Here is a 21,994-nt window from a genome sequence, read left to right on the forward strand (position 1 = left end):
CCCCCTCTTCCTCCTCCTCCTCCTCTCTACTCTCCCCTCCTCCCCCCTCTCTTCCTCTCCCTCCCCAAAAGGCGGTAGTACTCCGATCATCCTTCCTTTCGTTTAGCTTGTGTCCCAGTGTCCACCTCAAAACGGGTCCGCTCCTATCACTACAGTGATCACGTCCAATCCTCTGGGTCTTCCATCTTGTTTCCAGATCTGCCTCTCCTCCACCCTCGCTTCTTTCCTGAGAACTACATGACTACCCCTTTCCCCCTCTTGTCGAATTGTGTTTCGTACTACATTTTACCCTCCCCATCTAATCAATCACCCTCCTACCTTACTTACCTCACTTACCTCACTACCTCACTACCTTACTACCTTACTACCTACCTACTTTACCTACCTACCTCATCGATCTCACCCTTCGACCTTCCATCATTATCATCGATGGACAGAATTACTTCTTTCGCAGACTCAACTTAGTATAACTGCGAATGATGAGCTCCTGGCTATACTAAAACACCCTCGACAATCCCAGGAGATCCCCTTACACTCCTTCGACACATTCGTTACGAGGAAGATATCCCGTCGACACTCCTCTATACCAATCCCCTCCCCCTCCTCCCTCTACCCCCTCCACGACTCATCCGACCTGCAAGAGTTCCCTTGGTTTTTCTGCTGGCAGAGACTCGAAAGGAGATAGACATCATGACTGTCTGCTACGATCATTCCTCCCTGAGGAGCATTGCTCCCGCCTCCGTCGCCTCTCTTGAAGACCGATTCGAAGTCATCAAAGAGGTTGGTGATGGCAGCTTTGGTAGCGTGGCTGTCGCACGTGTACGGACAGCTGGCTCCAATGTTGCACGAAGAGGAACCATGGTAAGCTCCTCCTGGCCGATGCAAGTTTTCGATGTGAGGTTTGCTGATTCCTTGCGTAGGTGGCGATCAAGACGATGAAGAAGACATTCGAGTCGTTGGGCCCTTGTCTGGAGTTGCGTGAGGTCATCTTTCTGCGGACCCTTCCACCCCATCCCCACCTGGTCCCGGCCCTCGACATCTTCCTCGACCCGCTTTCGCGCAAACTGCATATCTGCATGGAGTACATGGACGGCAATCTCTACCAACTAATGAAGGCTCGTGACCACAAGCCCCTGGATCAGAAGCACGTCAAAAGCATTCTCTTCCAAATCCTGTCTGGTCTCGACCACATCCACGCTCACCACTTCTTCCACCGCGACATCAAACCCGAGAACATCCTCGTATCTACATCTGCTCCGAACGACTCCGCCTTCAGCCGTTACTCTAACCTCGTCACTCCTCCTTCCACTCCTCCCACTTACACCGTGAAGATCGCCGATTTTGGTCTGGCACGCGAGACACACTCGAAATCCCCCTATACGACCTATGTCTCGACGAGATGGTACCGCGCCCCCGAGGTCCTGTTACGTGCCGGGGAGTACTCCGCGCCAGTGGATATGTGGGCCGTTGGTGCCATGGCAGTTGAGATCGCAACCCTCAAGCCACTATTCCCCGGAGGCAATGAGGTTGACCAGGTGTGGCGCGTGTGTGAAATCATGGGCAGCCCCGGTAATTGGTACAGTAAGTCTGGGGGCAAGCTCGGAGGTGGTGAGTGGAGAGAGGGCTCTCGCTTGGCTCAGAAGCTGGGTTTCACTTTCCCCAAGGTACGAACCATGACCACCGGTGCATCAGTTCGCCCGATCAAGGCACTAACGTTATATCAGATGGCCCCTCATGCGATGGAAAGCATTCTCCAAGCCCCTCAGTGGCCTGTTGCCCTCAGTCAGTTTGTTACCTGGTGCCTGATGTGGGATCCTAAGAACCGGCCGACGTCTACTCAGGCATTGAACCATGAGTACTTTGCCGATGCTATTGATCCGTTGAGACCGAAGTCTTCGACTGCTCGCCTCTTGGGTCGCAAGCACTCCGAAAAGGTCCTCAAGAGTGCGACTCGGGAGCAGAGCGACTCGCCCACACTCACCTACAAGGCGTCTTGGTTCAGGAGATCGTTGATCGGAAGGTCTGAGAGTCCGGTCCAGCCCACGGAGAACGATCATGCCGCCAAACCAAGCGTCACCTCCTATCCTTCGGAGCTGCAGCCGAGCAAGATCAGACCCCCGCCTATCAAGCGGGCTACCTGGGCCAATGGCGCTCCCATGCCTATTCTGCCTTCGATTCGACCCGTATCCCCCTTGTCCAACGCAGTGACAGCGCAAGCGAATGCAACCCTGGCTCACTCTGGCGACAGCGCGGGCAAAGCCAGCAAGAAGATCGGCCGGCAGTTGTCAGTCAATTCGAACGGCAATCACTATGCCGATATTCACAGGCAGGAGGCGGAGAGGGCCCTCAATGGCGGAAGCGCAGTCATCACGCCGAAAGAGAGCTTCTTCTCTCACTTGCGCAAGCGTGCTCGTCGGCTATCTGGACGCAACCAGGGCAATGTCTCTGGCGATGATGTGGAATCCAACGCTGGATGCATGCCTTGGTCAAATCGTTCCTCGCTGGCTCTGGACTCTGTCAACGTCAGCGAATCCAAGTCCACCTCCGACTTTGCGGAACTGGACAAGGCCCTGCAGAGTGTGAGGCATTCTCTTGATTCCAACAACCGGGGGAATGTTCCTGTGCAGATCACCACCCATGTGGATGGTACCAAGCGCCAGTCCATGCCCCAAGGATCCATCCGGACAATGGGCGACAGCCCCGTCTCAACCAGTGGTACTGGAGGGCCCATCTCCAGCCGGACTAGGCGTGCAATGCAGATGTCTAACAACCCCATTCACCGTTACGAAACTCCCGAGGAAGAGGATGAGCTTCTTGACGAAGTGCTTCATTCAGCCAGCAAAGCTGCTCGGCGACTAGCACAGGCTGATATCACCTCCGACGGCTACAGCCACGCAGCTGGAGGTAATGACAGCGGGCGTCCATTGCCAAGCCCTTATCCAACTCCATCGCCTTCCGCCAACTGCGAAGGTGGCTTCTTCGGCCCAGAGACAACTCCATGTCGACGACTCCCAGCCGAGAAGACAGAAGCAAACTCCAACCGCCAATGGCCCACACCGCCTTACGACGAAGCCGAATGGACCAAGTCGGCTTCGGCTACCACCAAGTTCATGACCGGATCAGCAACTTATCGGTAGCTTCGGTTCGGCGGGCCATCGCACTTTTCTTTTTAACTCATCATCATCTTCCGTTGAATATGCTTGCATCTACACCAAAAAGTCAGAAAAATGAGTGGTCATGCGCGTAACCGGCAATTTCACCGAGCAAGGCGTACGGGATCTGGTGTCTACTGTGTGATTTTATCTTGTGTGAGGACTGGCAGCCTTTTTCTCTTTCATCTTTCATCCTGCGCTTCATTTCCCATACCCGTTTGTATAGCCCGAGGTTTCAGTCCGGGGTTGCCTTTCTTTTGTTTGCATTGTTCTCATACCCCAAAGGCCTTATTCATAGATACAGTCGGCCTCGCAACCTGTTTTCGGCATGCCGTTTATTCGTCTTCCATTCATTGACCATTTTTACAACACCTGCACATTGCTCATCCCTCGTCCTTGATACCAATTGCGCGAGTCGCGATTCTTACACTCATCTCCCACCCTATATATATATCTGAACCATTCCCCAACATGTCTTACATACTCATAGCACCTTTCCTTTTGTCCAAACTCCCTTCATCCCTATGTATATTTTCTGTGGCAACATTCCCTCGGTCATCAAACCCTCCCCTTCCCCTTCTTGACCCTCATTGCGCGGATGGAGAGTGCTTTTGCACTGTTCCTCAAAACTTCCCTTCACCTATTGTACAGTTTATGATTTGGCTGAGGAGCATCGGTGGCTGGTCTGGAGCTTCAACATCTTGTAATATAGGATCATCTCGACGACATATTCGTCTATTTATATATACACATCTAATTACGCAGACGACGTCTGTATGTATCTGCACATACCGTTTTTCCATGTGTAAAAAAATCCGAAGGTTTAGCATAGTACACAGAAAGGGATATGTTCAATGATAAGTAGATAGATAGTATGGAAGATCGAATCTACCGAGACGGAACAACCCTTCCGCCGACATTCCGGCAGAATTTCCCAAAGCAGCACTACGTCAAAAGCTTCAGATCGACTTGTTAACTCTTCAACATTTCAGCAATAAAACCCTGGCGCGACCGAAAGACTGCTCGTCTCAGCAGGTCATACAGAGCTTCTCAGCTTGAGCTCGCTCAACGTTCTTTGCGACAGAATCCTGTCGCTCAATCACCAAAGCAAGAAATTATCCGGTTCCCAGGACTTTAGTCCTTGATCTCGAAATTCCTCGAGGGGCTGCCGATAGCTGCGGAGACTGCCTATACCTCTACCCTTGATCGCACTGATCTAATACTATCTTCGACTCATACGCACGCATCTTCCTGTTCTCCGGGCGAGACAAGCCAGAAAAATGTCAACCCAACGGCAAGCCACCTCCGCCTCCCAAACCCCGCACATCTCCCCCGCCGAACTCTCCTACCTCTACACCTCGCTCAGTCTCCCGCAGAACCCCATCCGACCCGATGGCCGCTCAGCCACGCAGTTCCGGCCCCTGACCGCCGAGACCGATCTGCTGCCCGGCACGAACGGCAGCGCGCGCGTCGGGTTCGCCGACGGGACGCAGGCGATCGTCGGCGTGAAGGCCGAGGTGGAGCGGACGGTGGTGGGTGCTGCGGCCAGCTATACTCTCGCCGAGGCCGAAGGCGCAGGGGATCTTGATGGCGAAAGCGGGGAGGGGTCGGGCTCTGCCGCGGGTGCTGGTGCTGCTACGGCCGGTCATGGGTCGTGGGTGCAGATGAGCATTGAGATCCCCGGGTTTCGGGACGACGATGCCCTGCCGGTGTTCCTGGCGGAGATGATGCGGGAGCCGTTGGTTGAGAGTGTTTCTTCCGGGAGTAAGGGTGCTAGTGGGGATGGCGAAAAAGAGATGGAGGGGGGTTTGAAGGGCAGGTTGGTCATTAATCGGAGGTGGCATTGGCGGTTGTATATTGATGTAAGAGATCACGTCCCCCCTCTTTGTTTTTTTTTTCTTTTTTGTGACGGGAGAAAAGGGCGTTGGAGTGAAAGTTTCACTTGCTAACTGACAACCCGACGAAACAGGTATTACTACTATCGCAACCACTCTCCTACCCTCTCCCCTTGTTGTCCCTGACGACACATCTGGCGCTTCTGGCGACGAAACTCCCCAAGTTGAAATCCAAGGGCGAGGAGGATCCCTTTTTCGACGATGACTGGAATGCGGCCGAGTATCTGTATCCCAGAGCTTCTTCTTCGTTCCCCAAGTTCGGCGGTAGCGCGGCGGGTGGTGTTCCTCCTCCCGTGCAGCATGTTCGGCCGCCGGTGACCCTCTTGGTGATCGCCGTGGGCGACAATGTCATCTTCGACCCGAACCGCGAGGAGATCGCCGTCGCTGATACCGTGCTGGCCATCTCGGTGACGCGCGATGGTGGTTCCGAGGGTGGCCTGAAGCTGTTGTCCATCCGGACGATCGATCCCCCCTCGCGGCTGACGCAGCCTGGGGTGCCGAATTCCGAGAACGTGGCGACGCTGGGGGCTACGGCTGGCGCTGCTGGCTCGGAGGAGCAGCAGCCGGCGGCGGCGACGGCGGTTCTGAATCCGGTGACGGGCGAGGAGGAGGTTCCGGGCGTGTGGAGGCCTCGTCGGGGAGGGGTGAAGAGGCGCACGGTGGCTAAGATGGTCAAGTTGGTGCTGGAGAAGGGTGGGGTTGGTGAGGAGGTTCTGGAGGGTTTGGAGAGTGTGGAGGTTGGTTGAGCGGTTCAGGAGGTCTGGCTTGTCGCTCTGGGACACTGGGGGATAAACTGTCATCCCTCATGGCAGACATCTTCTGAGCGTGTTTTCGAGGGGGAAAAAAGCGCATATCCACCCGAAAGAGCGTGATACTAAACCACAGCGATAAATCGCCAGATGTTTAGCCCCCGGTAGACAAGAGGACAATCCGCCAAGGAGGGTGGAAAGCTAGTAGTATTGTACATAGACCTAAGATATGCTAAAAATCTTCCCCAACTACATCCCCCATCTTACACACCGCAGCACCTCTTCTCTCCAATCCGACTCCCGCTTGCACCGGACGGATCCGATACCAGCCTACCAAATCCCCAACCACTTCTTCACGGGCCTCTTCTGCCCCTCCCAATCGACATACGTGCCGTCCGCCGCCTCGCGAGCAATAGGCGACTGATCATCCACCGCCTCCACGGTAGCCGCCGCCGCAGCACCCTCCGCAGCCTCCGGCGCCTCCTCCAACCCATGCGCGATGCGATACTGCCTCCGCTTCTCGGCATCCTCGACGCGCTGCCGGCGCTTCTCGCGCGTCTGCTGCGACGAATGCTCGACATGCATGCGGAACACCGCGAGCGCCTGGCCGACCGTATCGAACGGATGCGACAGCAACCCGGACCACGACGGGAGCAGATGCGCGAACGGCGACGACCGCTTGAAGTTCGTGGTGAAGGTGAACGTAGCCAGGGAAGTGAGGACACCCTATGTGCAGTAGTCGGTGATTAGTATCGCGTTATCTTCTCTTCGACCCAATCCCTCCTCTATTGAAGTACGCATCTCCCCAAGACCCCGGAAGCATAAGATAAAAAGGGTAAGCCTCACCATAGCAATCCAAACATGAATCCCCCGATTCGTCAGAAACTTATGCGCCACCGTCCCCTCCGGCGGGAACATGTTGGGGTACTGTTTCTTCCGCTGCGCCTCCTTCTCCGCCTCCGTCAGGCGCGGGCCGTACTGCACCGGGTCGGCGGTCACGACGCGCCCGTTGCTGGTGCGCACCACGCGCCGCTGCGGGTGCGACGGCGGCCGGAATTTGTCCGGCTGCGGGAGCACGATCGGTTTGTCTTTGTTTTTGGGACCGGTAGCGGATTTGCTGGAGGCGCAGCGGTGGGGGGTTGTGCTTGGGGTGCGGGTGGTGGTGGTGCTGCTGCTGGTCAGGGCTTGGAGGGTTCGAGGGGTGGGGATGCCTCGCGGGAGGAGGAAGCGTGGGATTCGGATTGTGGTTGTGGACTGCATCTTTGAGGGTTGGTGTTGGTTTGCCTGGGAGAGGGGGTGAAGGGTGGAGGAGGGTGGTTTGGGATGCAGTTGCAGTACGGTGCAGTGGTTGATTGATATGCCTGATACTGATACGGGCAATTTTCTTGCCGGGGAGGCGATGCCGGGCGGTGTGAGGGTGAGTCACGTGCGATGATGACCAGTCGCGTCTCGCGCGATACTACGATACTAAGGCTTCATTTCCGGGTCTGGGTCGGGGAAGGTTCCTAAAGATTGATTGGAGGGAGTATGTCATGCATAGTACACTGCGACAGAAAAAAAAAGCAGTGGGCGTTCTACAGCTACATTGCACGACGTAAGTCATTGAATGGCATGGACGTCCTCCCGGCGCATCGCATGTTTACTTGCCCGGCTGCGATTGTTGCTCCGAACGATGCGACGGCGCGGAACAACATTGCCCCAACGCCAAGTCGGTCAGACTCGGAGGACGAATGACCGTCCAGGGATTTGCAAATGTTGCTCCGTACCCCCGAAACTGCCCCGGGCTCTTGTCTGGTCTGGTCCCGGTCCAACAGAAGGCAAAAGCAGAGCAAAGGCAATGGCAAAAATGATGTAGTGCTTTCACCATTCTCATATCATCCCCTCTCGCCCTCGAGGTTCCATTGTTAAGTCTCGTCCTGAACCATTCTTTGGTGATTCTACATCGATCGAATTCAACCGATTGGTTGCGGGATCCCGAAGGCACGGCTGGCAGAGTCAGCAGGAATGAGCATAGAATGAGATCATACCTCATAACTAACTAGTTACGTCCAACACCTGGAGAGGGAGGGAGAGTGAGGTTTGTACAGTATTCAACAGAAAATACTAGTCTAGACAGCATAGCAATCAATAAGTTAGACCTCTGTTCAATCCATTGACTCTGGACTCCTGTTCTATTTTAGGCGGGCAACTAACAGCCCTCGCGGTAACTGTGCCTGGTGATCTCATCTTTCATCTTTTCCACCAAAAAATCACACCGGCATCTGGTCCCGGATGCGCCCGTTGTGCTGAATCATCGCGGTGCTGATTGGCGGAGGCCCGGATCACGGGAAAAGGGCTGTTGGGGCCGCTCTTCCCAGTAAGTACAAATTGCAATCGCAAGTTTTTCTGTCCTCCCCTTCTGCTTTCCCTTCTTCCCCCGGAATCTCCTCCGCTGAATCCAATTCCTCTGTACTTTACCTTCTTTACCTTTTTTTAATACCCTCACATCTCCCCTTCACACATTCAAAATGGGCAAGGACGCTGGTTTCGCTCCTGGTAAGCACTCCCCTTGGAATTTCCCTGATCCCCCGGTGTCGCGGCTCGTGGTCAGTGTCACCGATCATGCACTGGTCGCCTCGAAGACTCGGCTTGAACACAATGTCTTCGGGGCTGCCGGATGCATGGGCCAGGTGGTGGATGGTGGTAGTGTCCTCTGGCCTCGATGTGTTATGATCATGGGTTCTTTGTCGGTCCTGTCGCCTTGACAATTTACCACTGCCTGGCCTCTTCCAGTGCAATTCCAAAACCCATGAACCAGACCATAAGATTCCATGACCAGCGACAGACGCAGTACCATGACGAGCTTCGACACCTACTGTTTCCTTACCATCATCCACATGCGCGAGGCCGAGTTGGAGGCCTGCGAAAAGCCCCAGCAACCGGCAGCACAAATGCCCATCCAGACTGCGGCTAACATCTCCGGTTTTTCAGGTGACTCTGCCAAGGGTGCCAAGCTCTTCCAGGTGAGTTGATGTCTTCCTCTGTATTCTCTTCGTGGATTCGGTTGCTAACTCTGCACTTTCCAGACTCGCTGCGCTCAGTGCCACACCGTCGAGGCCGGCGGTCCCCACAAGGTCGGCCCCAACCTCCACGGTCTCTTCGGCCGTAAGACCGGTTCCTCCGACGGCTACGCCTACACCGACGCCAACAAGCAGGCCGACGTCACCTGGGATGAGAGCACTCTCGTAAGCCCACCTTGCCACCCGCGCACCAATCGTGACCAAGTTGACTGACATGCTTTCTTCCAGTACCCCTACCTCGAGAACCCCAAGAAGTACATCCCCGGTACCAAGATGGCCTTCGGTGGTCTCAAGAAGGCCAAGGAGCGCAACGACCTCATCACGTACGTTCATTCCTGCGATCGGTCCAGGCACAGTCAGCTAACGGACATGTTTCCTACAGTTACCTCAAGGAGGCCACCGCTTAGATGTCTTCACCTTTGTGAAACCTTCTAGATCCCGACCGGGACGTACGGGTCTGCCGCGACTCCGCGTGCTGGAAACAGCCGGTCACTCGGCCGTCTCTGCGGCTTGGTCGGGTCATGTAACATTACCCTCTGTTTACATGCGATAGACTTTGGAATCTTCGTGCGATGGAAGAAAAAAGAGGATGCTATAGAGCCTTTTGCCTCCTTCGCGACCGCTGTCTACTACACATATTCCCGATTGACGTTTTGTTCATTTTTTTTTTATTTGTGACCGATGAATGCCCTGCTCTGTGTATGATGGTATCAATTATTTTTTTTTCCTGTGAGACTATAATGAAAAAAGATCTCCTCTCATGACGCCATGCGCGCCGAAAGTGACCCCTAGGTGTGTCTGTGCTTTTTCCCGTTGCAGTAAATTGATGCGTTGGCCGAGTCTGGCGTTTCAGGATGACCAGGATCACGTGTGCCGATGGGTTGGCGGTCGGGCAACCTTCATTCAAGGTTCCCTGATTTTCCCGCCGTTGCTGGCCGAGACAGAAGGGTGGGTGAGCACTGAGCAGAGAACATGAATCCATCAATCATCGATGGCCGCTGGGACAAGTCTCGACTGCAACGGCAATCTGGCGGATGATCCTTGCATCGTTGGAGAAGCATTTCGGCCACATGATTGGGCCAGTTGTCCTGCTACCGCCATGGCCAACTTGGTGCTTAGTTGGTGTGCACTTCCTCAGACAAACACTCAATCTTTGCACATTTGCACATTCAAGTGCAGGCAAGCCATGGATGCGAGTGCTGCCTTCCCCCGTTCGGATACTTCGGGCGGCCCTGAAACCGTGGGATTCTCATCTGGTCGAGATGTGAGATGATCTGGGGACTGATATACAGTACAGTACGGAATACGGTATGTACCACTGATCTGAACCCAGGGATGACCGCGAATGACGCGGATCGGAAGATGTGCCCGGGCACGATGGCGTGGCAGTAAGCACGACCGGACGTGTCGAAGCTGCTGAGAGTTCATCCGTACTGTACGTCGGGAGTATCAGGCTTCTTTCTCCCCCTCCTCTCTCTGCAGCACTTCAGCCACAGCGTCCCCTTTGCCCCTCCCCACTTGAGTTTCTTCGCTGACAATCGCTAACTTATCGATAACCCCCCCCCCCCTCCCGGTTCACAATCGATAGGGATGTATTCTTGGTTCAGGTCCTTCCGCCCTGCTTTGTTATCGCATTGATATGTCCGCACGTTGTCTGCCCTTAATGCGATGGAAAAGGGAACAACGGGTTCTTGAGATGCACTCCATAACGCAACAGCTTCGCGCACTCCCTGGGGCTTTCCCCCCACCATCGGTTTCGACCGGCAATCTAAAGAGAAAGGACATCTTGCAAGCTCCCATCGACTCCCCTCTCCAAAGATAGTCGGTTTTAGCCCATCGCACATGACCCCGGGGTTGGCCCACCACGATTGGTCCAGCCACCCCCCTCCCCTCCATTGTTTAAATACGGATTCCGAACCCCCCCCCCTCCGACCAGCGAGACATGCGAGGGGCGCGTATCATCTACTTGTACCTGGAAAAGAAACAGGTTACTTTACTTACTTGCCTCGAAAACCCCGTGTGTGAATCGCATTGATACTACTATACTTCCATCGCAATCTTATACTGCACCTACTTCGAAGGCCCGGAATACTTGCTTGCCCTCCACACATCCACCCCATCTTATCTATCTATATAGTCTATTCAGATCGTGTATTGACTTGACTATCTTATCTGCCCTCCACTAACCGCATCCCTCCATAGCTCCTCTCCCTGTCTCACACAGGTGGCACCCTCTCTTGCGGTGCCTGTGTCTGTGGCTCTGTGTCTATAGTGGTGGTTCATGCAAGCACCTCTCACAGTTGCTTTTGCTGGTGTATTGCGGAGAACCCGCTGTGACTTGTCGCATCCCATAACCATTTCTAACACTGACTGACTGGTTGGCCTATTTACACACACGCGCACACACTTACCGTCTATCCTCTATAATCTGTACTTGATCCTCTGTGAGGTCTTGCGCGCGTGCGATCGCTCACCCGTCTTCCCTGGCGATTCCAGTGAATCCATCAGGCCGCCCTAGTGGTCCTCAGGCACCCAGGCTAATTACTTACATTCACTCGCGGTCCTCGTTTCTAACTCTCTGATCGCATTCCATTCCCTGGCCTCACCTTCATCTCATTTTATAAACTCTGGGTAGACTTCTCCTCTCTCCCCTCTCTTCCTCCCACTCACCCTCTCACCTCCTCACCTCCTCACCTCGCTCTCACATTTCATGCCTCCCCCCGCCTTCCCCATCCATCCGCGCCTAGAACACAGCTCAGATCGTATCTAAGCGCGCTTGCGACTAACCATCTGATCAAGTCTTCTTGACCGTCTCCACCATTCGCGCAGTATCCTCGTCCGCGCAGTGCGAGGTGTCGTCCAGATCGTTGGCGCGATCAAGAGGATCCTTGGCGCTGGTGGCTATTCGTTGTGAAACACCGTCCCAGATGTTAGACGAACTCGATAACAACTTCGACGACCATCCGTCCTTGGATGCGTCGCTCGAGGACTTTGAAAGCAGCAGTAATACGCAGCGTTCGCCTCTCTTTAGTCTTCCATCGCAGCATTCCGGATTCCGCGAGGAGGAATCGGACCCAGACGATGAAGACCCCAATCCCAACACGGAGCGCTGGTCACCACCCGGCTTTCGCAGACACGATTACAATCCAGGAAGTGGTTGGTACCGCCACGAAGCGTATTCTCGCAGTCCTGAGAAAGAGCGCCCCGTCCTCAAGCCGACAGTGAGGGTGAGCCCGTCGCAATCGCGAGAGGGCAGCCCACAGTACGAGGATGCGGTCGAGGCCCCCGTGACCAAGGATCGCAAGCAGTCCTCAGCTATGACTGAGACCACTGCATGCGCACCAACGGCCATGTCGCCACAGGGCCCCGAGAGGACCCAAACACGTTCACCAAGCAGAGCTCCGGCTGGCGGGCAAGCTGGCCAGGACACCGAGTTGGAATTTGCACCCGAGCAGGATCTTAGTAATTGTAGGTATCACTTCAGAGCACAACTCTATTCAGCGAGCTGGTTTGGCTTACTGACCTGTGACTATTTTTGCATGAAGATATCCGATTCGCAGTACGCGCCGAAGTTCAGCATCGTGAACCGTTGGCGGGCATGTTCAGGTACCTGCGTGAGAAGTTGGATAAAATCACCAGCACTCGGACCAATACCCTCGTCTCCATAGTTGTCGCCCTTTTGTCCATAGGATTGATGCGCACATTGTTTCTCCCGAACTATCCTCAGCCAATCCCTGACTTGGTCAAGCTGTCCGGGTTTGCGCGCTCCTTTGAGCCCCTGATCTATTATTCGGAACATGGCGCGCAGCAGATCGAGGCACTGCAGGAAACCGGTGTGGCGGTCTGGGACCTGAGCGAATCTGTTCGTGGCACCAACATGACCAGCGCGCCTATCATCGTGCGCCAGCTGGATGAGCTGTCCGAATCCCTCAAGTCACTGTCATTGGAGCTGACTCGCTTCTTCGCCAACGTCGATGCCGACTTTGACTCGATCCTGATCGTCATGGATTGGGCCAAACGCGAACTGGAAGCGATCAATGCCCAACCGCCGAGCTCGTTGCCCACGCTCATGTTCGATAATCTGCATGAAACCCTTGCACGACTGGGTACCATGGAACGGCCGGTTGACGCCCATGATGCTCCTCCGGGCAGTGAGCTGGCGACTACACCCACCACATTCGGTCAAGTCGTGACAGCGGTCCTGGGACAGACTTCAGCGCAACGCACGCGCGCAACGCTCACCCGTACTTTTACTGAATTCTTAGGTGTGCTTGAAGAATGTATCAACACCGAGCTGCACCATTCCACCGCGCTCTTTGGGCTGTTTGAGTCTATCGATCGCCAGTTCCTGAATCTGCAGCGGACCGTCGTTCGTGAGTCCGATGCGCAAGAACGGGAGGAGGGCGAGATGCTGAGTTCCCTGTGGACCCGCGTTCTCGGACCGGATGCCTCCATCGTTCGCAAGTATGAAAAGAATAAGCGGCTTCTTGCCAGCGTCCGTAGTCGGACTGTCACTAACAAGCACCTCCTGATGGACCATCGCGGACGCCTCCTCACGCTGAAGGTAAACTTGGAAACCCTGCGTCGCAAGTTGGTTAGTCCGTTGGTCCGGCGCAACGATTCGGTTCGGTTCGCGGGTGGTGTTGAGGCTAGCAATAGTCACAGCCATGGACGCATGCTCGGGCCGATCGGAGCCGTGATCGAGGGCCAGATCCGGGGCATCGACGGCAGCTACGAATACCTTCGAGGCGTTCGCGACAAACAGAAAGCTCGATTCATGGAGTTTGTCTTCGGCGCTGGGCGACGAATCCCGACCAATGCGATGCTAGCAGATGGATCCGAGGGCGATGAGGGCGACACGCAGGCCATTGACGAGGGTGGTGATTAAGTTGACAGACAGGTTCGATCAAGACTTGTGCTTGACTGCGTAGCATGGCCAGGCGTTTTCAGCTGTCATCATCTCGTCACTGCGTGTTCTTTCCCTCATCGTCATCGTCATCGTCATCTCTGTCTCCATCCGGCGCATCTATCGGAATACACGGCGTTGCATCTGGTTCCTGCCGGTTAGCATTGTCTGTCTTGCTCTGCACATGGTGGGGCGTTTACATTTACAGGATCGGTCATCATCGGGTTGTGGTCATGGTCATGGTCATGGTTCTTAGTATCTTCTTTCTCTGGGTACATGGTTGAGTCTCACGACATCACGGTTCTGCTTTTTTTCAGTCTATGGAGTGTACTGACCCGTTGGCATCCATAGATCGGGTTTCTTACTGGCTGGCGTTCTATTCAAGTTGTCATCTCTCGATTTTCGTTTTCCTTTTCTTCTCTTCATGTCTCCGCTCGTCTCCGAGTGGCTTTCTTTGATCTTGATTGTTTGTTGGGTCGATGATCGATGATCGATTGATCGGGACGAATCCAAGGGCGACTGAGGCAATGAAGGGGGTGGGGGAAAAGGAAAAACGTCACTTTCTCAAGAGATAGACAAACGGGGGAAATGGGTGCTATCATTTCAACTTTATGGATTTTCGATTCATTTCCAACCAGTCCTCCGGTCAGGATTTTCTTTTTCGATGCAGATCACATTGAAATGGATGGGTGGGTTTGTTGTGTTTTGGTTGGGTATAGGTAGGATAGGAGGTCCGTTGTTGTTATGCAGTGGGTTTGACTACCTGGGTACCTACCTTACCTTGACTTTCTGTCTGGTTGGTGGTATGTAGGGCGAATGGGAAGCTGGGGCTAGGTGGTGGTGGTGGTGGAGGTGGTTGTTATGCTGGGCGTGCCTCGTTTTTCTTTTCTTTTCTTTTCGTGTTTGTGATCTAGTTTTTTTTTTTTTTTGCTTCTTTCCCTTACAACTCTCCCATCATCCAGGCGTGCACTCTCCTTTTCTCGACTTCTTTCGCTGTGAATACATAGGGATGTGTCAATGCATTCATTGATTGACTTGACTTGAGGTCCAGCTGCTTGCTTGCTTGCTTGCTCATAGACCTCTTCTTGGTTCTCGGTACATAATGCATACATGCTGGTTAGCTAGCAGGGTGCATCTCGGTATGGGTATGGGTGTGGGGATGGGTGTGAGTATGGGTATCAGTGGCGTGCAGTGCTTGTGCTGTGCTTGACTCTCTAGAGCGAGAGCTCGGCGTCTGTGTCTATCGGCTCTAAGCTTTTGGCGCACGAGCTGAGCTGAGCTGAGCTGAGCCTTCCGTCACGCGTTCTATATCTCCGTCGACATGAACTTATAGCCAATATATCCAATACCACTCACAGTCTAGAGATTCTTTCCCTCGTATGAAGATACTTGTGATACGATATCGCTTACTTACCTACTTACCTACCTACCTACCTACCTACCTACCAACCTACCAACCTGATACTCCGACAGCACTAGCACCAGCTCTAAGCCCAGGGCGCTAGCGATCGGCGCTAAACGACCAGGCCATAGCATCAGTACCGTACTTCCCTTCATCATCAGGGTTCAACAGAGCTACGAGCCCCCCCCCCCACCCCATCTACGCTGCGGGGTGGTTATAGCGTACAAAAATGCTTATGTGTATGCTTATGCTGAAATGTTGAAGAATCAACCAAGCCAAAGTAAGTTGATCAGGATACCTGGTAGTAACTACTCCGTACCTACCAATCAGCACATCATTGCCAGGACTCACTCACGCTCTCCCTCTCTACTAGGCATAGACAGGTGGCGCGTTATCCCCGAGTGTATCAGACCCTACCTGATCTACAGGTATCCCACGATCTCTCTCTCTCTCTCTCTCTCTCTCTCTCTCTCTCTCGCCCATCAGGTCTCGGCCTCAGGCTGGCTCTCCTACCTGAGGCTTGCAATCGGTATTCTTTAGCCTCCACTGGCATGGTGGATTTCCTCTAGCGTCGTAGTATCCTCTGCTCTCAAACAGCATTGGACTAGTTACTATATAGAACGAAGCCACTATATATCCACTGGGTCCTGACTACAACCCCCTCTGGAGATCTAATCAAATAACACCACGGCGCTCTGCTTGAAGACCTCTGGTCCCAGCACCGCCGCCAGCTCGGCGACAATCCCCTTCACCGACTGGGGGTTGTCCATCGGCATTCTCTCCCAACCGACAAGGTCCTAGCATCATACCTTTATTAGTATCGCTTCAACCAAGTGACAATGTACGTAGTACGTGGTTCTCAAATAATTAAAGGGGGAGGACGTACAATCATATGTACGAAGGACCCATGCACAAGAAGCAGCCAGTGGTCCAGGTCTAGCGCCTTCACTTCGTCCAGAGTCAACACGCCAGGCATGTGCAGGTCAAAGAGTGACATGTCCTCGTCGTTGATCTCCGCATCAGCGCTGTCAGACTCAGACATCTTCTCGGCAGTAGTGGTGGTGGTTGCTGCCTGGCGGTCTCGGGAAAGGGAGACGTAGGGTCGCGTGTCGAGTTTCTGGGCGAGTTCGCCGTCGAGGGGGTCCCAGGCGTAGGATTCGGGGTCTGTCAGGATCAGTATCATGGAAGATGAGTGGAAGGGGCCGAAAGAGAGCCCTTACCGAGGATGTACTGGGGTTTGAAGGTTCCCTTGTAGCGCATTTTCTGACAGGTATGGATATAGTATCCTTGCCGGAATATTAGCAACAGCTCGCGATCAGAATCGATGGACTTACCCATGTAGTAGTACGGGTACTGAGCCTCCACCGCAAGAGCGATCTCCCGCATCGCGCTCAACTTGCCGAATTCCCATTGTTCGTAATCTGGGTCATAACTGATTGAGGTCAGCTTTGAGTTGAATCGGCTAGGCAAAAAGGAAGCAGTACAAGATATATACAGAGCTCACACCATTAGGCATCAGATCTAATACAGCCACGGCGATGAGCTTGCCATCGAGACGGTAGCACTGATGCCACGACCCGAGCTTCTTCTCGTCCGACTTCTTCGGATCGGCGGGCGAGCGCGTCAGACCCGAGCAAAGGAAGCGCTTGAAGTCCTTGGTCTGCCACTTCGAAACGTCTTCCTTGTGGACTGTAGTCTGATACTTGCGAAAGAGGTCGAATCTGCGGGTGGATAGGTCAGAAATTGGATTTGAAACCGGTATCAGTGACGGACTTGGCCTGAGAGAGGGAGTCGCCCTCTAGATTAACCTCGAATCGATGCGCGGGCTCGAGGTACTTCTTCGTCTTCGGATCAATGGGCCGTTTCACATTGCTATATTCGGCTTCGTGGACGGCTCCCAGGAGGTCGAAGTGGGACTTGCGGCTCTTCTTTTCCCTACAATGCGGACATTCAGCGGCCCGTCTTGGATCTATCCCAGATTGGATCGACTTACTCCCGTGTCTTGGGACAGAGATACGCGGCTCGACGGATGTATTCAGGACCGAGAACAAACTTGTTCCAGCGGTTCACGGCCTTGCGTTGATCCTTCCGAGGTTTGAAGTCCACTGCCTCTAGTCTGCCATGATGGTTTAATCTCGTGAAACATAGGCAGGGGAAAAGAGCCGATCACCGACCTCATCGTATAGTGAGGGCAGCATGACCGCTGCAGGTTCTGCTTGTAGTACAGCGTACCCGATCTAGGCCTGGGTTAGTCCCCATGTTGATCGTACTTTCCATGCACCAAATGAACCACACAATACCTTCTCCAGCCCCGGTTGACAAGGGCCTCATAATGGGCCGGTCGCACAGAGACCGAGCTAGTGTAGTAGGAGGCAGCTGCAGTAGACGCGCGTTAGTCCTGGCATGGCATGGCATGAAACCGTCGTCGACATGCCTGTGATGGGCATCTCTGGTGGGGTAGCGTGGAGAGACTCACAGCCATCATCAGATTTACAGTAGCCACAGGAGTTGCGTTGGTAGCCTGAAGGTCGAAGTCAGCGGCAAGAGGCAGCCAGTGGGGGCGGTCTACATGGCGACAATCGAAGACGATAAATAACAGAGAATATGATTCAAAGATGTTTTCACTGGAGGCAACGGGACCAGGAGACGAAGTTCGGCCAAAGTGGTTGGTAGTGGTGTTGTTTAGGTGGTACTATGGAGAAGCAAAGGCCGTATAGATCGAGATGAGGGGCAGCCCATGCCATGCCGGCGCATGAGGGGCACCGATTGGGGGAAAGAAAAAGGAACCAACTGGGGCGGATACCGATTGCACGGGGCTGAAGACGCTATGATGACTGGTTGCTTACCTAGAGGTCGGAAGAGCGACAGGTTTCTTGCCTGCTCGGCGTCGACAATCGAGACCATGGCTTTTTTTTATGGTTGTTGCTGGTGATGGTAATGGTGGGTTGGTGTTGGTGTGTATGTCAAGCACCAGGCAGAGGTCGCACTCTGAGAGACGAGGCAGGCAACTGCAGTATGAGTCGGAAGAGGGGGAAGACCCGGATAGAATCACTAGAATGTCTTCTGTCGATGACGATGATGACAAACTAGAGTGAGTATCCTGGTGGCTGCGATGTGGTGGCCTGAGGGGTCCAGGATTGTTCTGATCTTGGAGGATGGAAATGGAGAGAAGATGATGCGGGACGGAATGGTTGAAGCTGGCCAATTCGGCAAGCCCAGCCATTCAACTACTAAGTATACGTACAGTAACTGCTACTACCAACACAACCCAGCTCAACTCAACTCATCCCATCATCCCATTCACGTCTACAGTGTTAGTGACCCGTTGGCCAACCAAACCCAGCGTCGTGATGCTTCTAGAAAAGAGCAACCCAGCTGGTCTGCATGGAGGGATCCGAACCCATGTCGGAACCTCCTGTAAGGACCGACTGATCATCCCAGCAAGCTAAAAGCAAGTACTGTACGCCTACTGCACTCGAGGCCGCGATCTACTCTCTTACCTTGTACTTTTGTCTCTGTTCTGTTGGTATGCCCTGCTGGTTGTTGCCACTGACGAAGGAGGTGCAAGTAAGCCGGGAGATGATGATGCTTGCTACACGGTCAACACAGCCCACTTCTAGCATTTCCATTCAAGTACGTACTCAGCACATAGAACCACTGGTACTACAGAGTTCTGTATCTCCTGATAATATCAATGGTTTTGCACCGGAAGGAGGTCGAACCCGGCCGCTGGCAGCTGGCGATGCATTCAAATACGGGTGGGTATTGTTAGTCGTCGTATGAGCATCTCCCTTACCGTACGGTAATTTGTCGATGGAAATGGAAGTTGGCCAAGTGCCCTTCCCCCTTCTTCATGGACGGTAGAGTAAAGGTGGCTTCGGAAGGGAAGCTGGAAGCGAATGGAATGTACATATGTACGGAGTACTGTGCTGTAGTACAATGAGTGCTGTCCTTCGAATTGATCCTGATGTGATGCCGTTTGGAAATCAAGGTACAGTACGCGCATCCCCAGATCATGGAATCACGTGCAGGTCACTTCCGCTTGCCCCCCCCAAACGTTCAAGCGTCATCGGCATCAACGACAGGATCTCAACTGCTCAAGGGATCCGCATCTTTCCCACAGATCGCTGCTGCGTTGTTGCCTCCAGATCCAATCGCCACCGTGTATGACTTCTGCAGCCGCTTCTCCCCATGATCGATGTGCAGGACTGCCTCACGTAGTGGCCATTTCACCGCATTCCACATTGTCCGAGCAACAAGACGCTTGGATCGACTCCCATGGTTCATACATGGTTTGGGTGCAGCGGACAGGTACGGTACATCACTTGTCCACTTCTTTAGGGCATGCTCGCGAGTCCTTCCTCCCGTTTACAGCACCAGCACCAGCACCAACCCTCTCTTTCTCTCTTTGATGTAGAGTTTAGATGGTTATCATCATCATTCATAGCTAATAATCCAAGACCACGAAAGCGATAATAAAAACCATTGAAAGTACAGTTTAAAAAAACCCCCCTCCATGCAACCAATGCAGATGGAAGTTGTAACCGGCCGAGTCAGTGCTCTCGACTGCCCCGCATCCTCCCCTCGAGCAACTCTTTTTCCTTTAATCCTTTTGTTCGATTTCAATTTGCTGGAACTGCCAGTGACACCTCCCAATAAGCCAGCCAGGATCGAGGGAACCTAATGTACCATGCAGGGTGTATGCTGCTGCGTCTCATGGTATCCAATCTAAAGCTTGTATGCAGGAGCGTGAAAGCAATAGTCGAGGACAAAGAGAAGAAAGAAAAAACAAAAAAAAAAAAAAGCGCAGACAGACAATCACCGCTCATTGAACTTCCTTCGCTCAAATTGTTAAAGGACACACAGCAGCTTACAAGCTAAGCTCAATTGTAAATGGCAAAAACGTATCCGTAGCAGGTACCGTATCCATTGACGCGACGATCATTGGATCGATTCCAAAAACCGTTGAAGTGTTATTGCTGCAGGGTTAGCAGCGTTACTTATAGCATAGCCTATGGGGGAGGCCAGGTCGCCCGTGCACGTTGATGGAAGGGTTATCACTTGAAGGAAATCCGAAGGGGAACACGTTCCTTTTTTCCGATGGGGGTTTATTACATTTACGACAAATCGGTAGACATGGATGTACTTGAAAGCGAAACAGTCTCTGGTCCGTTCAACGGAGGGGCCCGAGGTGGGAAGCAAAGTAAGGTGGACCGAAATTCGAATTTTTTTTTTCCCTGGGAGCTCGGAAGCCCATCTGAAAGTCTGCCCTCACCTCACCGTGATCGGGGATCTGTCGTATCTCCATCCATCCATCCTCATACTATTTTGGGCAACCCACGAGGGAAAAGACTGGACGATAGGCGAGACAGGTGCCGAAATGACGGGACTCACTTTTAGACCATACACGGAGCATGACGCACAATGAGCCACCGGGAAAACTACTGATGTGCGGGCATGAGATCATCCAAATTTAAACTATGGAAATTGGTCGCCTGCGGTGTCTCTTCTTCAGAAGTCGTCAACTTAATTTCTGCCAAATGCCAATAAATAGAATAAATTGGCACTGGCCTGCGGTTTCGAAGTCGATGTCGGACCTTCCCTGAGGGGGGCCCTGACGGGCAAAATCTGATACAACAATTACAGTGCCAAATGAGCGAGGAAGGTTTCTAGTCTAGTAAATCCTCCCCATTATTCATCCGACCACAACATAACTCTATGTGAGAAGGGAAAGAAGCGGGTATCCGATCTATTAATAATGAATCAGTGTACGACGGCGCGCGTGTGTTCGCGTCTGGAATTTCATGGTTCGTCTTCGGGTCCCTTGGGTTACCAGGTTGCTGTGGAACCCTGAGAAGGAGTCTCGGAGTCGCTCAGGACTAGGAATAATCATCCATGATACGAAGTAGATTGTTTAACTCAGGAAGATCACTAGTTTGGCAACCGTGGAAGCCAAGTCTTACTTTAGCGCAGACGTAGAACTTCGAATAGTAGGTTCATGATACACAAAGACGAACTAGGTCTAATTGCGGTCAGGGTCGCAAAGACCGATCCCCAACCATAATCACTCACCCTCATAATAAGGTAGGTCTTGCGCAGTGGGCTGGAAAGGAGAGCCAACAATGCCCCCCCATTCTTGACTTCAAACCATACCCCACAAGGCTTTCATGCATAATGGCAGTATCAATAGACCCTCTACAAATACCAGAAAGAAAAAGAAAGAAAAGGCCAGAAATCAGAACCAATCTCAAGTCCCAGCCCATATACATGAGACATGGAGAGGAAAGGGGCGTACTGTACTGTACATGACATATGGACCTGGGACCTAGCCACAGTCAAACAAAACCCCGAACGAGGGCTCGGATATGGTGGAGGCAACATCGACAGGCTACCTACGAGTTAACTACTAGTTACGAGTAACTAGACTGCTGTAGTGTAGTTAGGCTTGTCGCGATTCAACGAACCGTACCTGGGCCATCCAGACCGACAACCGGACCAGAACCATCCGTCACGTTTTAGTGATACCAGAAATACGGTATTCACCGCACCTTTGTGCTTCGGTCGCCTGTAATCAATCGGTACCGCCCACCCAGCGCGCCAGAGTCCGCTCCGGGGCGAAGACAATCACCGGTTTTACCGGTCTTTCCACAATAACAATTAAGGTAATGAATGTCTTTCCAGTGCCTGCCCGGGGTGCGCCGCCCACAGTTCTTCCCCCCCAAGTTGGCTGACTGTAAGTTACTGTCTTTGGTCTGTCTGTCTCTCTCTGTTGCCTCCCCTCCCCTCTGTCCACCCCCATCTCGATCCTAACCCCAAAGCAAGCCCAACCAC

At 53.3% G+C, this 21,994-nt stretch overlaps 6 protein-coding genes across 6 annotated transcripts; 4 read left to right on the forward strand and 2 right to left on the reverse strand.

Moving 5' to 3' along the window:
• The first annotated feature begins 578 nt into the window (after positions 1 to 578).
• Positions 579 to 3,380, forward strand: BO86DRAFT_183815 (serine/threonine-protein kinase). The gene is made up of 2 exons (XM_025666612.1): positions 579 to 861; positions 921 to 3,380. The coding sequence occupies exons 1-2, from the start codon at positions 691 to 693 to the stop codon at positions 3,135 to 3,137; spliced, it is 2,388 nt and encodes a 795-aa protein (XP_025524220.1). The 5' UTR covers positions 579 to 690; the 3' UTR covers positions 3,138 to 3,380.
• A 761-nt stretch (positions 3,381 to 4,141) lies between these two features.
• Positions 4,142 to 6,039, forward strand: BO86DRAFT_458565 (exosome non-catalytic core subunit RRP42). Its single transcript, XM_025677301.1, has 2 exons — positions 4,142 to 5,014; positions 5,122 to 6,039. The coding sequence occupies exons 1-2, from the start codon at positions 4,433 to 4,435 to the stop codon at positions 5,791 to 5,793; spliced, it is 1,254 nt and encodes a 417-aa protein (XP_025524221.1). The 5' UTR covers positions 4,142 to 4,432; the 3' UTR covers positions 5,794 to 6,039.
• On the reverse strand, positions 5,987 to 7,155 carry BO86DRAFT_183828 (uncharacterized protein). Its single transcript, XM_025666613.1, has 2 exons — positions 6,643 to 7,155; positions 5,987 to 6,522 (listed from the first exon to the last, which is right to left on the reverse strand). The coding sequence occupies exons 1-2, from the start codon at positions 7,054 to 7,056 to the stop codon at positions 6,127 to 6,129; spliced, it is 810 nt and encodes a 269-aa protein (XP_025524222.1). The 5' UTR covers positions 7,057 to 7,155; the 3' UTR covers positions 5,987 to 6,126.
• Positions 7,156 to 8,202: 1,047 nt separating this feature from the next.
• Positions 8,203 to 9,355, forward strand: BO86DRAFT_183844 (cytochrome c). The gene is made up of 5 exons (XM_025666614.1): positions 8,203 to 8,331; positions 8,767 to 8,798; positions 8,862 to 9,020; positions 9,084 to 9,178; positions 9,238 to 9,355. The coding sequence occupies exons 1-5, from the start codon at positions 8,304 to 8,306 to the stop codon at positions 9,260 to 9,262; spliced, it is 339 nt and encodes a 112-aa protein (XP_025524223.1). The 5' UTR covers positions 8,203 to 8,303; the 3' UTR covers positions 9,263 to 9,355.
• A 2,143-nt stretch (positions 9,356 to 11,498) lies between these two features.
• On the forward strand, positions 11,499 to 13,963 carry BO86DRAFT_183928 (uncharacterized protein). The gene is made up of 2 exons (XM_025666615.1): positions 11,499 to 12,323; positions 12,401 to 13,963. Exons 1-2 carry the CDS (start codon positions 11,783 to 11,785, stop codon positions 13,741 to 13,743), a joined length of 1,884 nt encoding a protein of 627 aa, XP_025524224.1. The 5' UTR covers positions 11,499 to 11,782; the 3' UTR covers positions 13,744 to 13,963.
• A 1,633-nt stretch (positions 13,964 to 15,596) lies between these two features.
• Positions 15,597 to 18,372, reverse strand: BO86DRAFT_345481 (arginyltransferase). The gene is made up of 11 exons (XM_025669209.1): positions 18,010 to 18,372; positions 17,640 to 17,684; positions 17,464 to 17,539; positions 17,338 to 17,400; positions 17,157 to 17,279; positions 16,937 to 17,098; positions 16,648 to 16,884; positions 16,498 to 16,595; positions 16,384 to 16,449; positions 16,050 to 16,327; positions 15,597 to 15,960 (listed from the first exon to the last, which is right to left on the reverse strand). Exons 1-11 carry the CDS (start codon positions 18,065 to 18,067, stop codon positions 15,835 to 15,837), a joined length of 1,332 nt encoding a protein of 443 aa, XP_025524225.1. The 5' UTR covers positions 18,068 to 18,372; the 3' UTR covers positions 15,597 to 15,834.
• Between the last annotated feature and the right edge of the window lie 3,622 nt (positions 18,373 to 21,994).

This window comes from Aspergillus japonicus (assembly GCF_003184785.1).
Source record: "Aspergillus japonicus CBS 114.51 unplaced genomic scaffold BO86scaffold_59, whole genome shotgun sequence".
Classification (NCBI taxonomy): Eukaryota; Fungi; Ascomycota; class Eurotiomycetes; order Eurotiales; family Aspergillaceae; genus Aspergillus; species Aspergillus japonicus.